Below are 13301 nucleotides of genomic sequence, written 5' to 3' on the forward strand. Positions count from 1 at the left end.
TCCCAGGAATGAAAGGGTTAACATGGGAGGGGCATTTGACACCTCTGGGCCTGTACTCGCTGGAATTTGGAAGGATGATGGAGGATCTCATTGAAGGCTATCAAATATTGAAAGGGCTAGACAGAGTGGATGTGGAGAGGATGCTTCCAGCAACACTAGGCAGCAATTTTTATTGGAAGCGTTGCTTCCTCAGAAACATTTTGTGGTTATGATACATCACTTGAAGCTGAACACAATTTCAGACTATTGTATCACAAAGGAATTCGGTGAAACAATAAATTAACTTTTATTGAACGTAATGCATTTATAACGGCACTGACACTTTGCAATGGTTCAACCAAAAATGTTTTGTTGATGATCTTTATTTGTACTCAAGTGTCTGAGACTTCTCGCTTGTGTCCAACAATAACCCGCCAACATTGATAGATTCTACTTGCCCTGACACCCTTTCTCCATGACTGCAATGCCCCGGTGAGTCCGTTCACCATGTTCCTCTCTGACAGCAGAAAGATTTGCAGGGATGAAGACCAAATGGGAATGCAGAAAGTGGATCTTTAGTGACGCGTTGCACTTCACGGTTTTGTATGCTTGAAGCACCTTGTCAACTAGCTGAACAGTTTGGTGCTCTGTCGTTGCCAAGAAAATTTCCAACAACATCCTTGAATGCCTTCCATGTGATTTTCTCCGGTCCCACTATAGGTTCTTTGAGTTGCCTGTCATTGATGACCCGTTTGATTTGTGGACCAACAACAATCCCTTCCTAATCTTGGCATCTGGGAAAAACCTGTCCCAAATATTGAAATCCTTCATGGAAATTTTTGTGCCAAGTGACAGCAGATTCTATCCTGGTAATCTTGAACCCAGTAATTCTGCTACACCTTTGACAAACCCAAGTCTCTGACCAGGTAGTTGAGTTATTAGATGAGGCTCACTTGACATAAAGGGTTCGAAATCTGTATCAGTGTCATTTTCCTTTCCTGGCTCGTGCATCATGGCAACTTTGTCTGCCCCCTCTAGACTCCATGTTTCTGGTAGCTTTGGTACTGGAAGACTGTTGTCACAGGTCACATGGTGAAAGGAGACTGGAGTATTCAATGGGATTTCTTGTTCTTAGCAGAGAAACCACTAATCAGATGAAAGTAAGTCTTGTCACATGATCCTTCTGGTCGCACCACATCCTCGAGACAACGAATAGCGTTAGTTTCTGAGTAGCTCTAAGATCGACAGCACATGTTGTGCAACAGATACAAGGAGCCCAGACTTTGTCTTGGTCGCAAATTTTACACCCAAATAGAGCTCATAGGCTTTCTTAAGAAGAGTCATGCTCCATCTTTGGCAGTTAAGCATATACTTGCCACAAATACAACAGGAAGTACTGCAGCTGTTGCTGCACTGGCAAGACATTTTGCTATCATGAGTATTTCTGAAAATACTCTTACTTTATTATAATGACTACACTCCCGAAGTGACGGCTTATCGGTTGAGTTGTATTTGGCTCTGTGGAACCGGATGGGCCCCAACCTGCTGGAAACAACGCTACGCTTCTGGCGGGCAGCACGTCAGAATCCATGAGGAAGGGCATCATCACCCTCATCCACAAGCAGAAGGGGGAGAGGGAAGACATTAGAAATTGGAGACCCATCTCACTCCTGAATGTGGACTACAAGATCCTGTCCAAGGCTATTGCCAACAGGGTTAAGTCTGTACTGGAGCAGGTGATCCACCCGGACCAAACCTGTGCTGTACCGGGCAGGAAGATCTCAGACAGCCTCGCGCTGCTGAGGGACACCATCGCCTACGTGCAGGACAGGGGAGTGGACGCCTGCCTGGTCAGCTTGGACCAGGAGAAAGCCTTCGACAGGATATCGCACACGTACATGGCGGATGTACTCTCCAAAATGGGATTTGGAGAGGGAATCCGGAATTGGATCAAACTGCTCGACATGGACATCTGTAGCGCAGTCCAGGTTCCCCATCAGGTCTGGAGTCAGGCAGGGCTGCCCTCCCTCCCGTCTTGTTCGTGTGCTGCATAGAACCCTTTGCCGAAGCCATCAGGAGGGATGAGGGCAGAAGAGGACATCCCTTTAGAACAGAGATGAGGAGGAATTTCTTTAGCCAGAGGGTGCTGGATGTGTGGAATTCAGTGTTACAGACAACTGTGGGTATCAAGTCACTGGGTATATTTAAGGTGGAGGTCAATGGGTTCTTGATTAGTGAGGCTGTTAGAGGTTACAGGGAGAAGGTAAGAGAATGGAGTTGAGAGGGAAAATAAATCAGATATGACTGGTTGCTAAAACATACTCGATGGGTTGAATGGCCTAATCTGCTCCTGTGTTTTACGGTCGTACGGACTAAGCACAATCTTTCCTTGCTGCCGTTTCTCAGATGTCTCTATTCGTTCTCTGCTGCGTTGCTGGTCACTCCTCTTTCTCCTGCTCTTCACGGTCACTGCTTGAACAATAGCAGTCAAATGGCCGTGACCCAACAATGAGCTCAGGGTGACGTGCTTTTCATCTGCCAGGGGACACGATTAGAGCGTTACTGGGGATGTGTTGTATCAAAACATTTGCTTTTATCAGGAAAAAAAACCATGATTAAATCAAGCACTTCAGTCTTAGGACAGGAGCCAGCCCAGTCAGGAAGCTCCTCTTCACACAGAAGGCAGTGGAAATTTGCAACTCGTCTCCCTAAAACAAATAGAGGCTGCAGGTCAACCTAAAATTGGGAAAACAGATTGATGCTAATGAGGGTTCTGTGTACTGCAGAGCTAGTTTGGAGACTGTGAGCTATCCATTATTATTGCTGTTAGATCACAAGCAGCCATGATTTAACTGAATGGTGTTTGAGGCTCCGTTCCTAGCGAGTTCAAGTAACAAATGGACAATCTGTCTGGGACCAACGTCTTGAGTGTTGGGCAGGGAGTTCTTAGCCTGCTGAGTTGGAGAGGGGACACTTTCTTACCTCCAGCCCTACCTCTGCCTCGTTCTCTGGGAGGTTTTCACTAAGCTCCTGCTTTGTAGTCTCAGTTATCTCCCTTCAGCTCTCTCCTGCCTTAGCCTAGGGTTTCCTTCCCACTCCGTGAAGGAGACACTGGGCCACAGTGTCTGGAACTATCTCCCACTGGTTAAAAATAAATAAAATGTGCCAAATGATTTTAACGATGACTACCCACAGGCAATGTTCCCCCTAATTTTTAGTAGTCAGTGTGCGCAAAAATCTTATTTTGTGCTAATTATTTTCCCTGTGGCAGAAGTACGTGCACACTGAATGCCGTGATACCGTACAAACCCGAACAGGGAAGGTGAGGTGATGTAAATTAGTGACATGCATTGTGGTGTTTGAAAAACCGACTAACTAGTTAACAGAAACATTTAGCTAAAAGATTATTTTCAATAATTATTGATTACTACATTATTTTAGGTAACTAACCTTTCGTGCGCACATTAATTTCCTTTGTGCACTGGTTGACAAACATGTGCGCGCGCACACACAGCTTAGAGGGAACACAGCCCACAGGGCAGTTCTATTGAGTCTGATCACCTTCATCTCCCCTCCCCCTGACTAACTGGGACCTTCCCAGTTGGTGGGGTTCAAAGTCTTGCTTCATGAGCCTCTGTTAGCTTTGAGTCGGTAGCTGAGTCAAAGAAAGATTTCTCCAATTTATTGTCTTCAAACTGCTCGGGGTTTTCAAACTGGTGTCTTGCCTCTCCTGGGGATCGGAGAATTTTGGTGGGGTGGGGAGTAGGACTGTGGACACGTTGTAGGGTCTTTGCTCATTAAAACAGAAAAGGGTCCGCAGTCGGGGTCTAAGAAATGAACTAAAACATTGGTCAAGCTCAGTTGAACCTGCTCCCATGTGAAAAAGTGTACGTTGATCTGCAAGCTGTTTTATTGAATTCAGGTTTTAAACAAGCTGGTGTAGTCAGGGTGCTGTAATAGGTAATAACCAAAACAGACTGCAATGCTTTAGTAACGGTGGCCTCAGAAACTCAGTCAGAGAATCGTCAATACCTTTTAAAACACTGATTGAAATTAATGTGAAAGATTGAGGATACAAGTTTTCTAACCTTTGAACAAGTCAAAACCCCAGACCATTCACCACCATCCTCACTAATGCTGGATGATGTCTTCATTGCCCAAGTACCCCAGGATAATTAAAATCTTCTTAAACTACCAATTAATTTCACATCATCGCCATTAACATTTCTTCGTGCGTTCAGCTAGATATCGACAAGCTATACTTCCGGTGGGCAAGTAACTGATCTTGTAGTGTCCGCTGTGAGTGACCTCCTCTCTCAAACTCCATACAACCTCGAAACAGTCTATCCTCATAGTCTGGAAGTGACATTCATCTTCAGGAAATCACTGATTATTCCTGCGACTCGCTCCGGCTCAGTCAAATGGACATGGTGAGTTCCCTCGACTTTCTCCAGTTGGAACTGTGCAAAACGAGAGAGAAGGGAAGAGTGTGAGGGACATGCACGGAGGAAAAGGAGCAGGAAACTTAAGGATGGGGTTAGAGGAAGATGACAATGAAGTCAATGAAAGAAGGCAGGAATGGGGTAAGATGGAATATTACACAGGAACAAAGATGGAGGTACATACAGAGGAGAGGAATGCACGTTACCACAACAAGAGCAGACTTTACCCTGCCAGTCAATCCTTTCATTGCCCACAGCCCTTACAACTCAAGGCCAGTGATCCATTTGTCTCAGCCATGAAGATTTTCAGCAACTAAGCCTTCACCGTTCTCTGATGTCAAAAATTCCAAAGGTGCACGATGCTCAGAGAAGGAATTCTTCTTCATCTCTGCCTTATTCTGAAATTACGTTACAGATTCTTCAGGGGAAACATTATCTCATTATGAGTCTTCCACAGAATGCCATGCTTCAGTAAGATCCTGCCTCATTCTGCTAAACTCCAGAGGGTATTGGCCCAATCACTTTTATCCCAGGTATAAACCTAGCCAAGTGTCTGAAATGCCTCCCAATGCAAGTACATCAAATAAGACCAAGACTAGAGGAACAACTAGTGTGACTTTACAAACACCCGTACGGTTGTAGAAAGACCCTCTTTTTGTACCCAGTCCCCTTTCCGCAAAGGCCGACGTTCCATCGGTTTTCCTAATTACCTGCTGGTCCTACATGGATATTCAGCCTTCACGTACAAGGACATCCAGACCTCGCTGTATGATTGCGTTCTCAGTCTCCCTTCATTTAAACTATATTTGGTTCTTCCATTATCCCTGCCAAATGGATCAACTCACCTTACCTTTGCCTACTCGCATCCTGCTTTCCCACCTAACTCTGCATAATCGCCCAAGTCATTATTATCTCTGGTTAGAACTTACCGACCTGAAAAATTATTGCATTCTGTTTTCTGTTAGGAAAACTTCTCTCAAGGGCAGTATCTTGTCCCCCGCTGCCAGGAGTTCCTGACTTTAACTGCAAACCTTTTATGCACTAATCAGCACTGGTGGATTAATGGCAGAGAGCATCAGCAGCTTTAAATCCCCGGACGTTAACATATCTGATGACCTGTTCTCAGCCCTGCATATAGATGCAAATCACAAGGAAGGCTCAGCAATGTTTTTACTTTCTTAGAAGTTTAAGGAGGTCTGGTATGGCACTGACGCACAAACTTTACAGACGTACTGCTGAAAATATCCTGACTGGTTGCATAATGGTCTGTCTGGCAATTCGAATGCACAGGAACTGAAGAGGCTGCGGAGTAGTGGACCCTCTGCCCAATACATCCTGGGCACATTCCTCCCTACCATCGGTAGTATCTACAGGAGGTGCTGCCTCAAGAAGGCAATACCTCCCCAAGTTCCTCACCATCTTTGCCATCTACCGTCAAGCAGGAGGTGCAGAGCCTGAAGTCCCACACCACCAGGTTCAAGAACAGCTACTTCCCTTCAGCCACTCACATTGTGAACCAACCTGCACAACCTAACCACCGGCTCAATATAGCAACACCATGACCACTTCGCACTACGGTTGACTGTTCCTTTTCTTTTGTTTGCTCTGACTGTGTTCTTTTATGTTTAATTTATGTATTTTTGTGAACGTCATGTCTCTAATGCTTTGTGCATGTGATGCCGCTGCAATTAAGCTTTTCACAAGACAAGATCACAAGACAAAGGAGCAGAAGTAGGCCATTCGGCCCATCGAGTCTGCTCCACCACTCGCTAAACTATTCTCCCATCTAGTTCCAATTTCTGGCTTTTTCCCCATATCCCTTGATACCCTGACTAATTAGATACCTATCAATCTCCTCCTTAAACACCCTCAATGATTGGGCCTCCACAGCTGTATGTGGCAACGAATCCCATAAATCCATGATCCTGGCTAAAAAAATTTCTCCTCATCTCTGTTTTAAATGGGTACCCTCCAATTCTAATTCTCTAATTTCATTGCACTTGTGCACGTGAATTTGATGTCCTTCACCCCGCCTACCATTTTAATCAATCTCACTACAGTAGCTCCAAAGTTCTAGTGCCCTAGTTCGGACTCAGGCTGTAATTTTCCACTGGATTTTTACCACAAAGCCATTGTACTGAGATCAGGTTGTGTTGTATTATCAGTGGCTGACAGCACTAACATCACCAGCACCTGGCAAGTCAGAATCTTTAGCATGTTTGGGAATGTGCTGTTAAGGTCTTTATCAAAGGCCCTCTGGAAATCCTGATACCCCACACGTACAGGTTTCACGTTCGTCCATTCTGATCATCACAATCTCAAATCTGTTAAAATGTGATTTTATTTTCATAAGCATGCTAGCTCTGCTGAAGAATGACAACTTTTTTTTAAACCTCTTGCTACTGCATTCCTGCAAGGGATTCCCAATGAGAGCTGTTAGAATGAATGGTTCCTCTGTTCTGTATCCCTTCTGTATTCAGTAGGGAGCTGCATTTCCAGTTTTCCATCCCGGGTCCATTCAAACATTTGGGGAACTTTGGAAGATCACAATCAATGTTTCCACTTACTCCCTAGCCACTACTTTTAAGACCCTGGGCTGCACTCTTAAAAGTCCCAGAGTCTTGTCAATCCGTGTGGGTTTGCATGTGGAAAAAATGCAGATTCTCTCACAGGTGTGCCAGTTTCCACCCGCACTCCAAAGTCATGCCAGTTGGAAGGTTAATTCGTTACGCCCACCCCCAAATTCCACCAGTCACCCACAAACTAACTAGGGGCAATTCTACATTGGCCAACAACCTATCGACCTGCACGCCTTTGGTGGAAACTGGGGCAACTGGAGGAAATCCACTTGGCTACAAGAAAAACGAGCAGATTCCACACAGACAGCGTCCAGAGTCGGGGAGGACTGGATCTGGCTCTCTTGAGTCGCAAAGCAGAAGCTCTATTCAGTGCGTCACCCAGCTACCAAACAGATCACTACAAATTATGCTGACGAGAGGCAAATGTCTCTATGCAAGTTTGTGGCATTCTTAATTGTACCCATCATGAACATGATGAAGGAGGTGTATCCAAAGCCATGCGTCTCCAGCAGACACCCAAGAGAGTGATACAAAAAATCCCCCACAATCTGTTTATCGCCAAATGACACAGAGCTGGTCAAGTAATCATAATATGTTATTCAAAGGATAAAGACCTTCCTGAAGCCTTGAATGAAAGTCTACCCACGTGCAATCATAATTACTACGACAGGAATTTCTTCAGCCCCAGGGGTGGCCAGTCTGTGCAATTTGTTGTCACAGAGGACTGTGGAGGTCAAGTCACTGGGACAGAGATTGACAGGTTCTTGACTGGTAAGAGGGTTAAAGGTTACAGGGAGAAGGTGGGAGCGTGGAGTTTAAAAAGCCATTATTGATCAGCAGTCCAGATTTGATGGGCTGAATGGTCTAATTCTGTTGCTATGTGTTAGGGCAAGCGTTCCCAACCTTTTCTTATGCCATGGACCCCCAACACTAACTGAGGGGTCCGTGGATCCCTGAGTTAGGGAAAGAATCAAGTATATATATGCCTGTTGTTTAACATCAGTAAAATCCAGAGATTCTAATAGTGAAATCTACTTCACAGCCTGACCGTTACCTTCTTTACGACATTCCGGTATCCCTCCACTAAGAGATTGTACGGCGGGCAATCGGGCTTCATCTTTTCGTCCTTAGTCAATCCATTCTCTGCCCTGAGGAGAATGAGTAGCAGCTGGTAAATATGGAGAGACCAGGGGGTGACAAGATGCCCATTCCCCCACCCGCCCCCAAGAAACATCTGTCTGATAGCCCTTGTGTGAGTCCTGCTCCAACCCACAGCATGCCTAAAACCACTGAGCGGATTTACAGTAACCGCCACTCAGGCCCGGAACCAAAGGCACCCCAGTCAGCTTCCCTCTCCCAGGCTTTACCAAAAACATCAAAAAGTAGAGGCCTCAATCTCTACAGCACCTTCATCAACTCCAGTGGTCCCAAAGCCCTTGTGGTGTTTCTGAAGTTCAGGTACTTGGGTAATTCAGCATCCAACTAGAGCACTTTAAAACTCTTCAGAAAGAATGAAGAGTGAAGTGACTGGATGAGCAGGTTGTGATGTGGTTTGGTGGGGGGGGGGGGGAAGAAATACTGTCTGGAACACTGAGGGAATTCAGTGGGTCGTTCATCCACCTGGTCTGGTTGTTCTAATATTGTCACAAATGCACTGAAAAGCTTGTCTTGCGTTGATGTTCTACAGATAAAATCATTATTGCATTGAGCTAGAATAAGGTTAAACAATAAACGATGCAGAATAAACTATAAAAGCTACCAAAAAAAGTGCAGTTATATTCAAAGGTCTGATAACAGTGGGATAGAAGCTGTCATTGAACCCTGGGGTACGTGCTTTCAGGCTTTTGTATCTTTCACCTGATGGGAGAGGGGGCAAAAGAGAGTGTCCAGGGTAGGCAAGGTCTTTGATTACACTGCCTGCTTTACTGAGGTAGTACCTGAGTTGCGTACACAACTCTGGAACTTCTTGCGGTCACATGCAGAGAAGCTGCCACACACAAGCGTCGTTAATCCAGACAACTTTCTATAGCGCATCGATAAAAATCGGCAAGAGTCTACGGGGACGTGCTGACGCGCTATCAATAACTCTAGGAGACTGGAAGTAGAGTATAAAATGATAGGCTTTTACTAACAGCGAAAACGGGAACAACCATGTTGAAGACTGTGGGAGGAGCAGTGCCCCAATCGCCTTTATACAGGGGTCTGTGGGAGGAGCCACAGGAGCAGTCAGCAGAGGGGCGTGTCCAGACAGGTATACATGGTTTACCACACATGCTGAATTTCTTTTTTTTAAACTTTTTTTTTATTGTTTTCAAATAGTTACAGAATAAATGTGTATGAAAAAAAAATGTTACCCAGCCCCCCCTCCCCTTAACCCCTCCCCCCTAACATCCCTATTTAAAAAGAAAGAAAGAAAGAAAAAGGAATGCCTGGATATTGGAGGGTCCCCACATGCCCCACGGAGTTCGTAATAACTTTAGTGTATATATTTATTTCTTTCCCCAAGTAACCATGCTGAATTTCTTTAGCCTCCTGAGGCAGTAGAGGTGTTGGTGAGGTTTCTCAGCCAGTTCAGTTTAGTCTCATTGAAAAGGCAATACTCCAACGCAAGGGTGCTTATTACCACTTTTGAGACAATACTTCACTGCTCTGGTGAGAGTGGTACCAACTACCCAACACAGAGGATTAAAGGATGGGTGATGTACTTACAAAATAAGAAGTACAGCTGCCCTTACGTTCTTCTGAAACTGTAGACACTGGTCAATGGATATCCTTACAGGAGAGGGCTTTGGTTCGATAAGAAATAAAAAAAAACATGATTTAAAAAAAACATCAGGTTCTGTGTTATCCTGATCTGATCAAATGTCTAAAGGTTCAAAAGCTCATTTTATTGTTCAGGTATATGTCTGATCTCCATCCTCTCCAGAAGCCATGAAATACAGAAAAACCATGGGCATTGTTGAAAAGAAATCACTCCCTGACACGAAAAAGAAACAAAATTCACAAACCCCAAAACCCCCCACCCCTCCCTCACAAAAATGTGACAATTTTAACATTAAGTCCCCAGCCATCCCACCAGAAGAGAAAAGCGAGGATAACATGAAATTCCCAGCCTCCTCCTCACAGAAAAGAACAGTGACACCCCAACCTCTTCTCTCAGACACAAAAACTAGCAGATTTGCCCACAAAGAAGAAACACCAACAGAATATCAGACCCCAAATCCCCAACATCTCCCTGTCATAAAAAGTAACGTATTGCCTTATGTTTCCATACTCCGTGTGGACACAATCCCCGTGTGTGTACACGCAAGGGTGATTAAAGTTTGAGGATCTGTGGGACCTGAAATACCCCACTGGCCACAGGTGCCCAGAACTACTCTTCTTGGCCTTGCCCAAGGTTACACAGGGATATGTGCGAAGTTTGGTTAAATCATTTACCAGAAGAAAGTCACTCATAAATGTCAGAGGAGTGATGGTGTATTTAGTGAGGTGTTGGCTCCCATTGCCTGTCCCTTTAATTCTGCATCCCGCCCCTGTTCTGACCTATCTAGCATCACAATGGAAGGAAGTGGTGCACTGATTAATTACAATAGCTGGAATCAACAGAGAACTCACCAGATTGATTCTCAAATCTCTAGTGAACACAATACCTTGAGAAGAGAAAACAGAAGTAAACAGAATTATAAAAACAAAATTCTCAACTGGAAATGAAAAAAGGTCAATCTTCAGAATCAGAAACAAAAACAGAAAATGCTGAGAATGCTCATCAGAGTGGGGCAGCGTCTAAGGAGGGAGGCGCAGTTTATGTTTCAGATCTGGAAATCTGTCTCAACTACTCTGTTATGAAGAGTCATCTCGAGTACCATTTACGTGTTTTTCTCTCTAAGAAAACATTACCACACTTTATGGTCATTAGTAATAATGGTCCCTTTAGAAATTCGAAAGCCGCTTCTGATACTTCCTGTTTCTAACGGAAGTTCTTTCTCCTAGGGACAGGTTGAGCTGTGGCAGAAAGCACTGGGAAGCAATGCCCTTTCTACTGGCCCGTCCACACCTTGGCAGCACACAGGCAGAGCTGCAGCCTCACCTTTAGTGCCCCAGGTTTGACCCTAACCTCAGTGCTGTCTGCACGGAGTTCACTCGACTTCTCTGTGACTGCGTGGGGTTTACCCAGATGTTTGGATTCCCCCCACCCCAGATCACAAAGATGCACTGGTAGGTTAAAAGGCTACTGTTACGTATTTTAATGGGAAAGGGAATCAAAGGGACATTGGGGGCTGTGTGAAAGAGAGAGAGAGAGATAGAGAGATGAGAGACAGAGAGATAGAGAGATGAAAGATAGAGAGATAGAGAGAGAAAGAAAGAGATAGAGAGATAATATTTATTTAGGAATAGGCTCTTCGAGCCACACACCAGCAACCACTGACAAACCTGATTAACCGTAACCTAATCACTGGACAATTTACAATGACCAATTAACCTATGTCTTTGGACTGTGGGAGGAAACCAGGGGACCCAGAGAAAACCCACACATCCACGGGGCAGACATGTATAGATTCCTTATAGAACAGTGCCGGAATTGAACTCAGAACTCTGGAACACCCCAAGCCGTAACAGTGTCATGCTAACTGCTAACACTGCCATGGCTGCAGGAGTATTAAGGAGAGGGGGAAGTGGAACCAATGAGATTGGTTTCCTGGGCGCTGCCATCAACTTGATGGGCCAATTGACTTTGTGATTTACCACTACAACATTCTACACCGTTTGAGGTTCTATTCCCCTTCGTTTCCAATGCATACTGTCCTGTATACTGCTAGGTATACATCTCAAACTAGAAAGGAGCTAAAACTCTTCTCTTTTGCTTCCCTCCACACGTAAGACATTCATAAAATTGCTGCAGCATAAAGAGGCCACTTGGCCCATGAAGTAATGATGGACTTGGTTCCCAGCCTCTCAAAATTGTACCTCCTTTTGATATTGCCTTAGGCAAGCTTCGAGAAGTATAATTGTTTTGTATACGCACATCTGTTTCTTTGAGCCACTATCAGCAAAAAAATGTAGCAGTTTTTCTTTCTGTTTCTTTATATCGTGCACTGTGGAAGAACCAATGTTGTAACGCTCGTACAAGCTTTTCACTGATACACCACTGTCCAGTTGTTTTTTTAAAGAGTTCAACCTTATCTTTAATGGATAATGTGCGGTGTTTTGCTTCACAGCACAAGAACAATTTCCTTTGCTCACTGGGGCCATAATTGGGGCTAAAAAAGAGCAAATGATATAAATGCAGGAAAACAAGCAGGAATCGCCTGTCTGTGCTTACAAGAGCACGCCAACTCGTGAACAGATCTAGCGCAACCAAAACAATGCACAGCAGATTGGTACAGTGACCCGAGAAATTTGAAATTACAGTTGTGCGGAAAATTTGAAATCAGTGCCGGATTATCGAAGGAACCGGATTACAGGTAGTTGGATTAGTGAAGGTCAACTGGACATTATTTGAGTAATATTGTATATATATATTGGTTTTTAAGCAATTTTGTTGATTTAAATAGTTCATTCTGGGATATATGTATATAATTAGATACTTTATTGATCCCAAAGGAAATGATAGTGTCACAGTAGCATTACAAGTGCACAGATATACAAATATTAGAAGAAAGAATAAAAAATAAGTTACCTCAGCGGGGGGGGGGGGGGGGGGAGAGAAGGGGGTTCATCACTTCCCTGGCTATAGGTTGACTCATTATAGAACTTAATGGCTGAGAGTAAAAATAACCTCATATAGCACTCTTTGGAGCAGTGCAGTTGTCTTGGTCTATTACTAAAAGCGCTCCTCTGTTCAGCTAAGGTGGCATGCAGAGGGTGAGAAACGCTGCCCAAAATTGCCAAGATTTTCCATTGGGTCCTTTGCTCTACCACAGCCTGCAGTGTGTCTAGTTTGATTCCTATTATCAGTTCAACATGGCATCACCCATGTTGATGCCATTGCCTCAGCACACCACCACACAGAAGATTGTACTGGTGACAACAGACTGGTGGAACATGTGAAGGAGAGGCCTGCGTACTCCGAAGGACCTCAATCTCCTCAGGAAGTAGAGGCGACTCTGGCCCTTCTTGTACACAGCCTCTGTGTTGGTCATCCACTCAAGTCTGTCATCCAGGTACTTGTAGGTCCTCACCACATCCACAGTATCAATAGTAACAGGGAGAAGTGCAGGCTTAGTCTTCCTAAAGTCCATCACCATCTCCTTTGTGAATCACATACATCACGCTACCACATGACATGCTTATGCCTCACTTA

At 44.6% G+C, this 13301-nt stretch overlaps 1 protein-coding gene across 4 annotated transcripts in view; it reads right to left on the reverse strand.

Moving 5' to 3' along the window:
• Positions 1 to 262: 262 nt before the first annotated feature.
• The window catches only part of serhl (serine hydrolase like), a 37949-nt gene continuing 24910 nt past the window's right edge, over positions 263 to 13301 (reverse strand). For all 4 annotated transcript variants that reach the window (XM_073033910.1, XM_073033907.1, XM_073033909.1 and 1 more), the window contains exons 10-13: positions 10616 to 10650; positions 9710 to 9786; positions 8055 to 8148; positions 263 to 4439 (exon numbers count right to left, since the gene is read on the reverse strand). In XM_073033910.1, coding sequence (XP_072890011.1) covers positions 4329 to 4439; positions 8055 to 8148; positions 9710 to 9786; positions 10616 to 10650 — 317 coding nt within the window. In that variant the 3' untranslated portion in view covers positions 263 to 4328. The remainder of the gene's footprint in view (positions 4440 to 8054; positions 8149 to 9709; positions 9787 to 10615; positions 10651 to 13301) is intronic.

The sequence above is a fragment of the Hemitrygon akajei genome, chromosome 31 (assembly GCF_048418815.1).
Source record: "Hemitrygon akajei chromosome 31, sHemAka1.3, whole genome shotgun sequence".
Taxonomy (NCBI): domain Eukaryota; kingdom Metazoa; phylum Chordata; class Chondrichthyes; order Myliobatiformes; family Dasyatidae; genus Hemitrygon; species Hemitrygon akajei.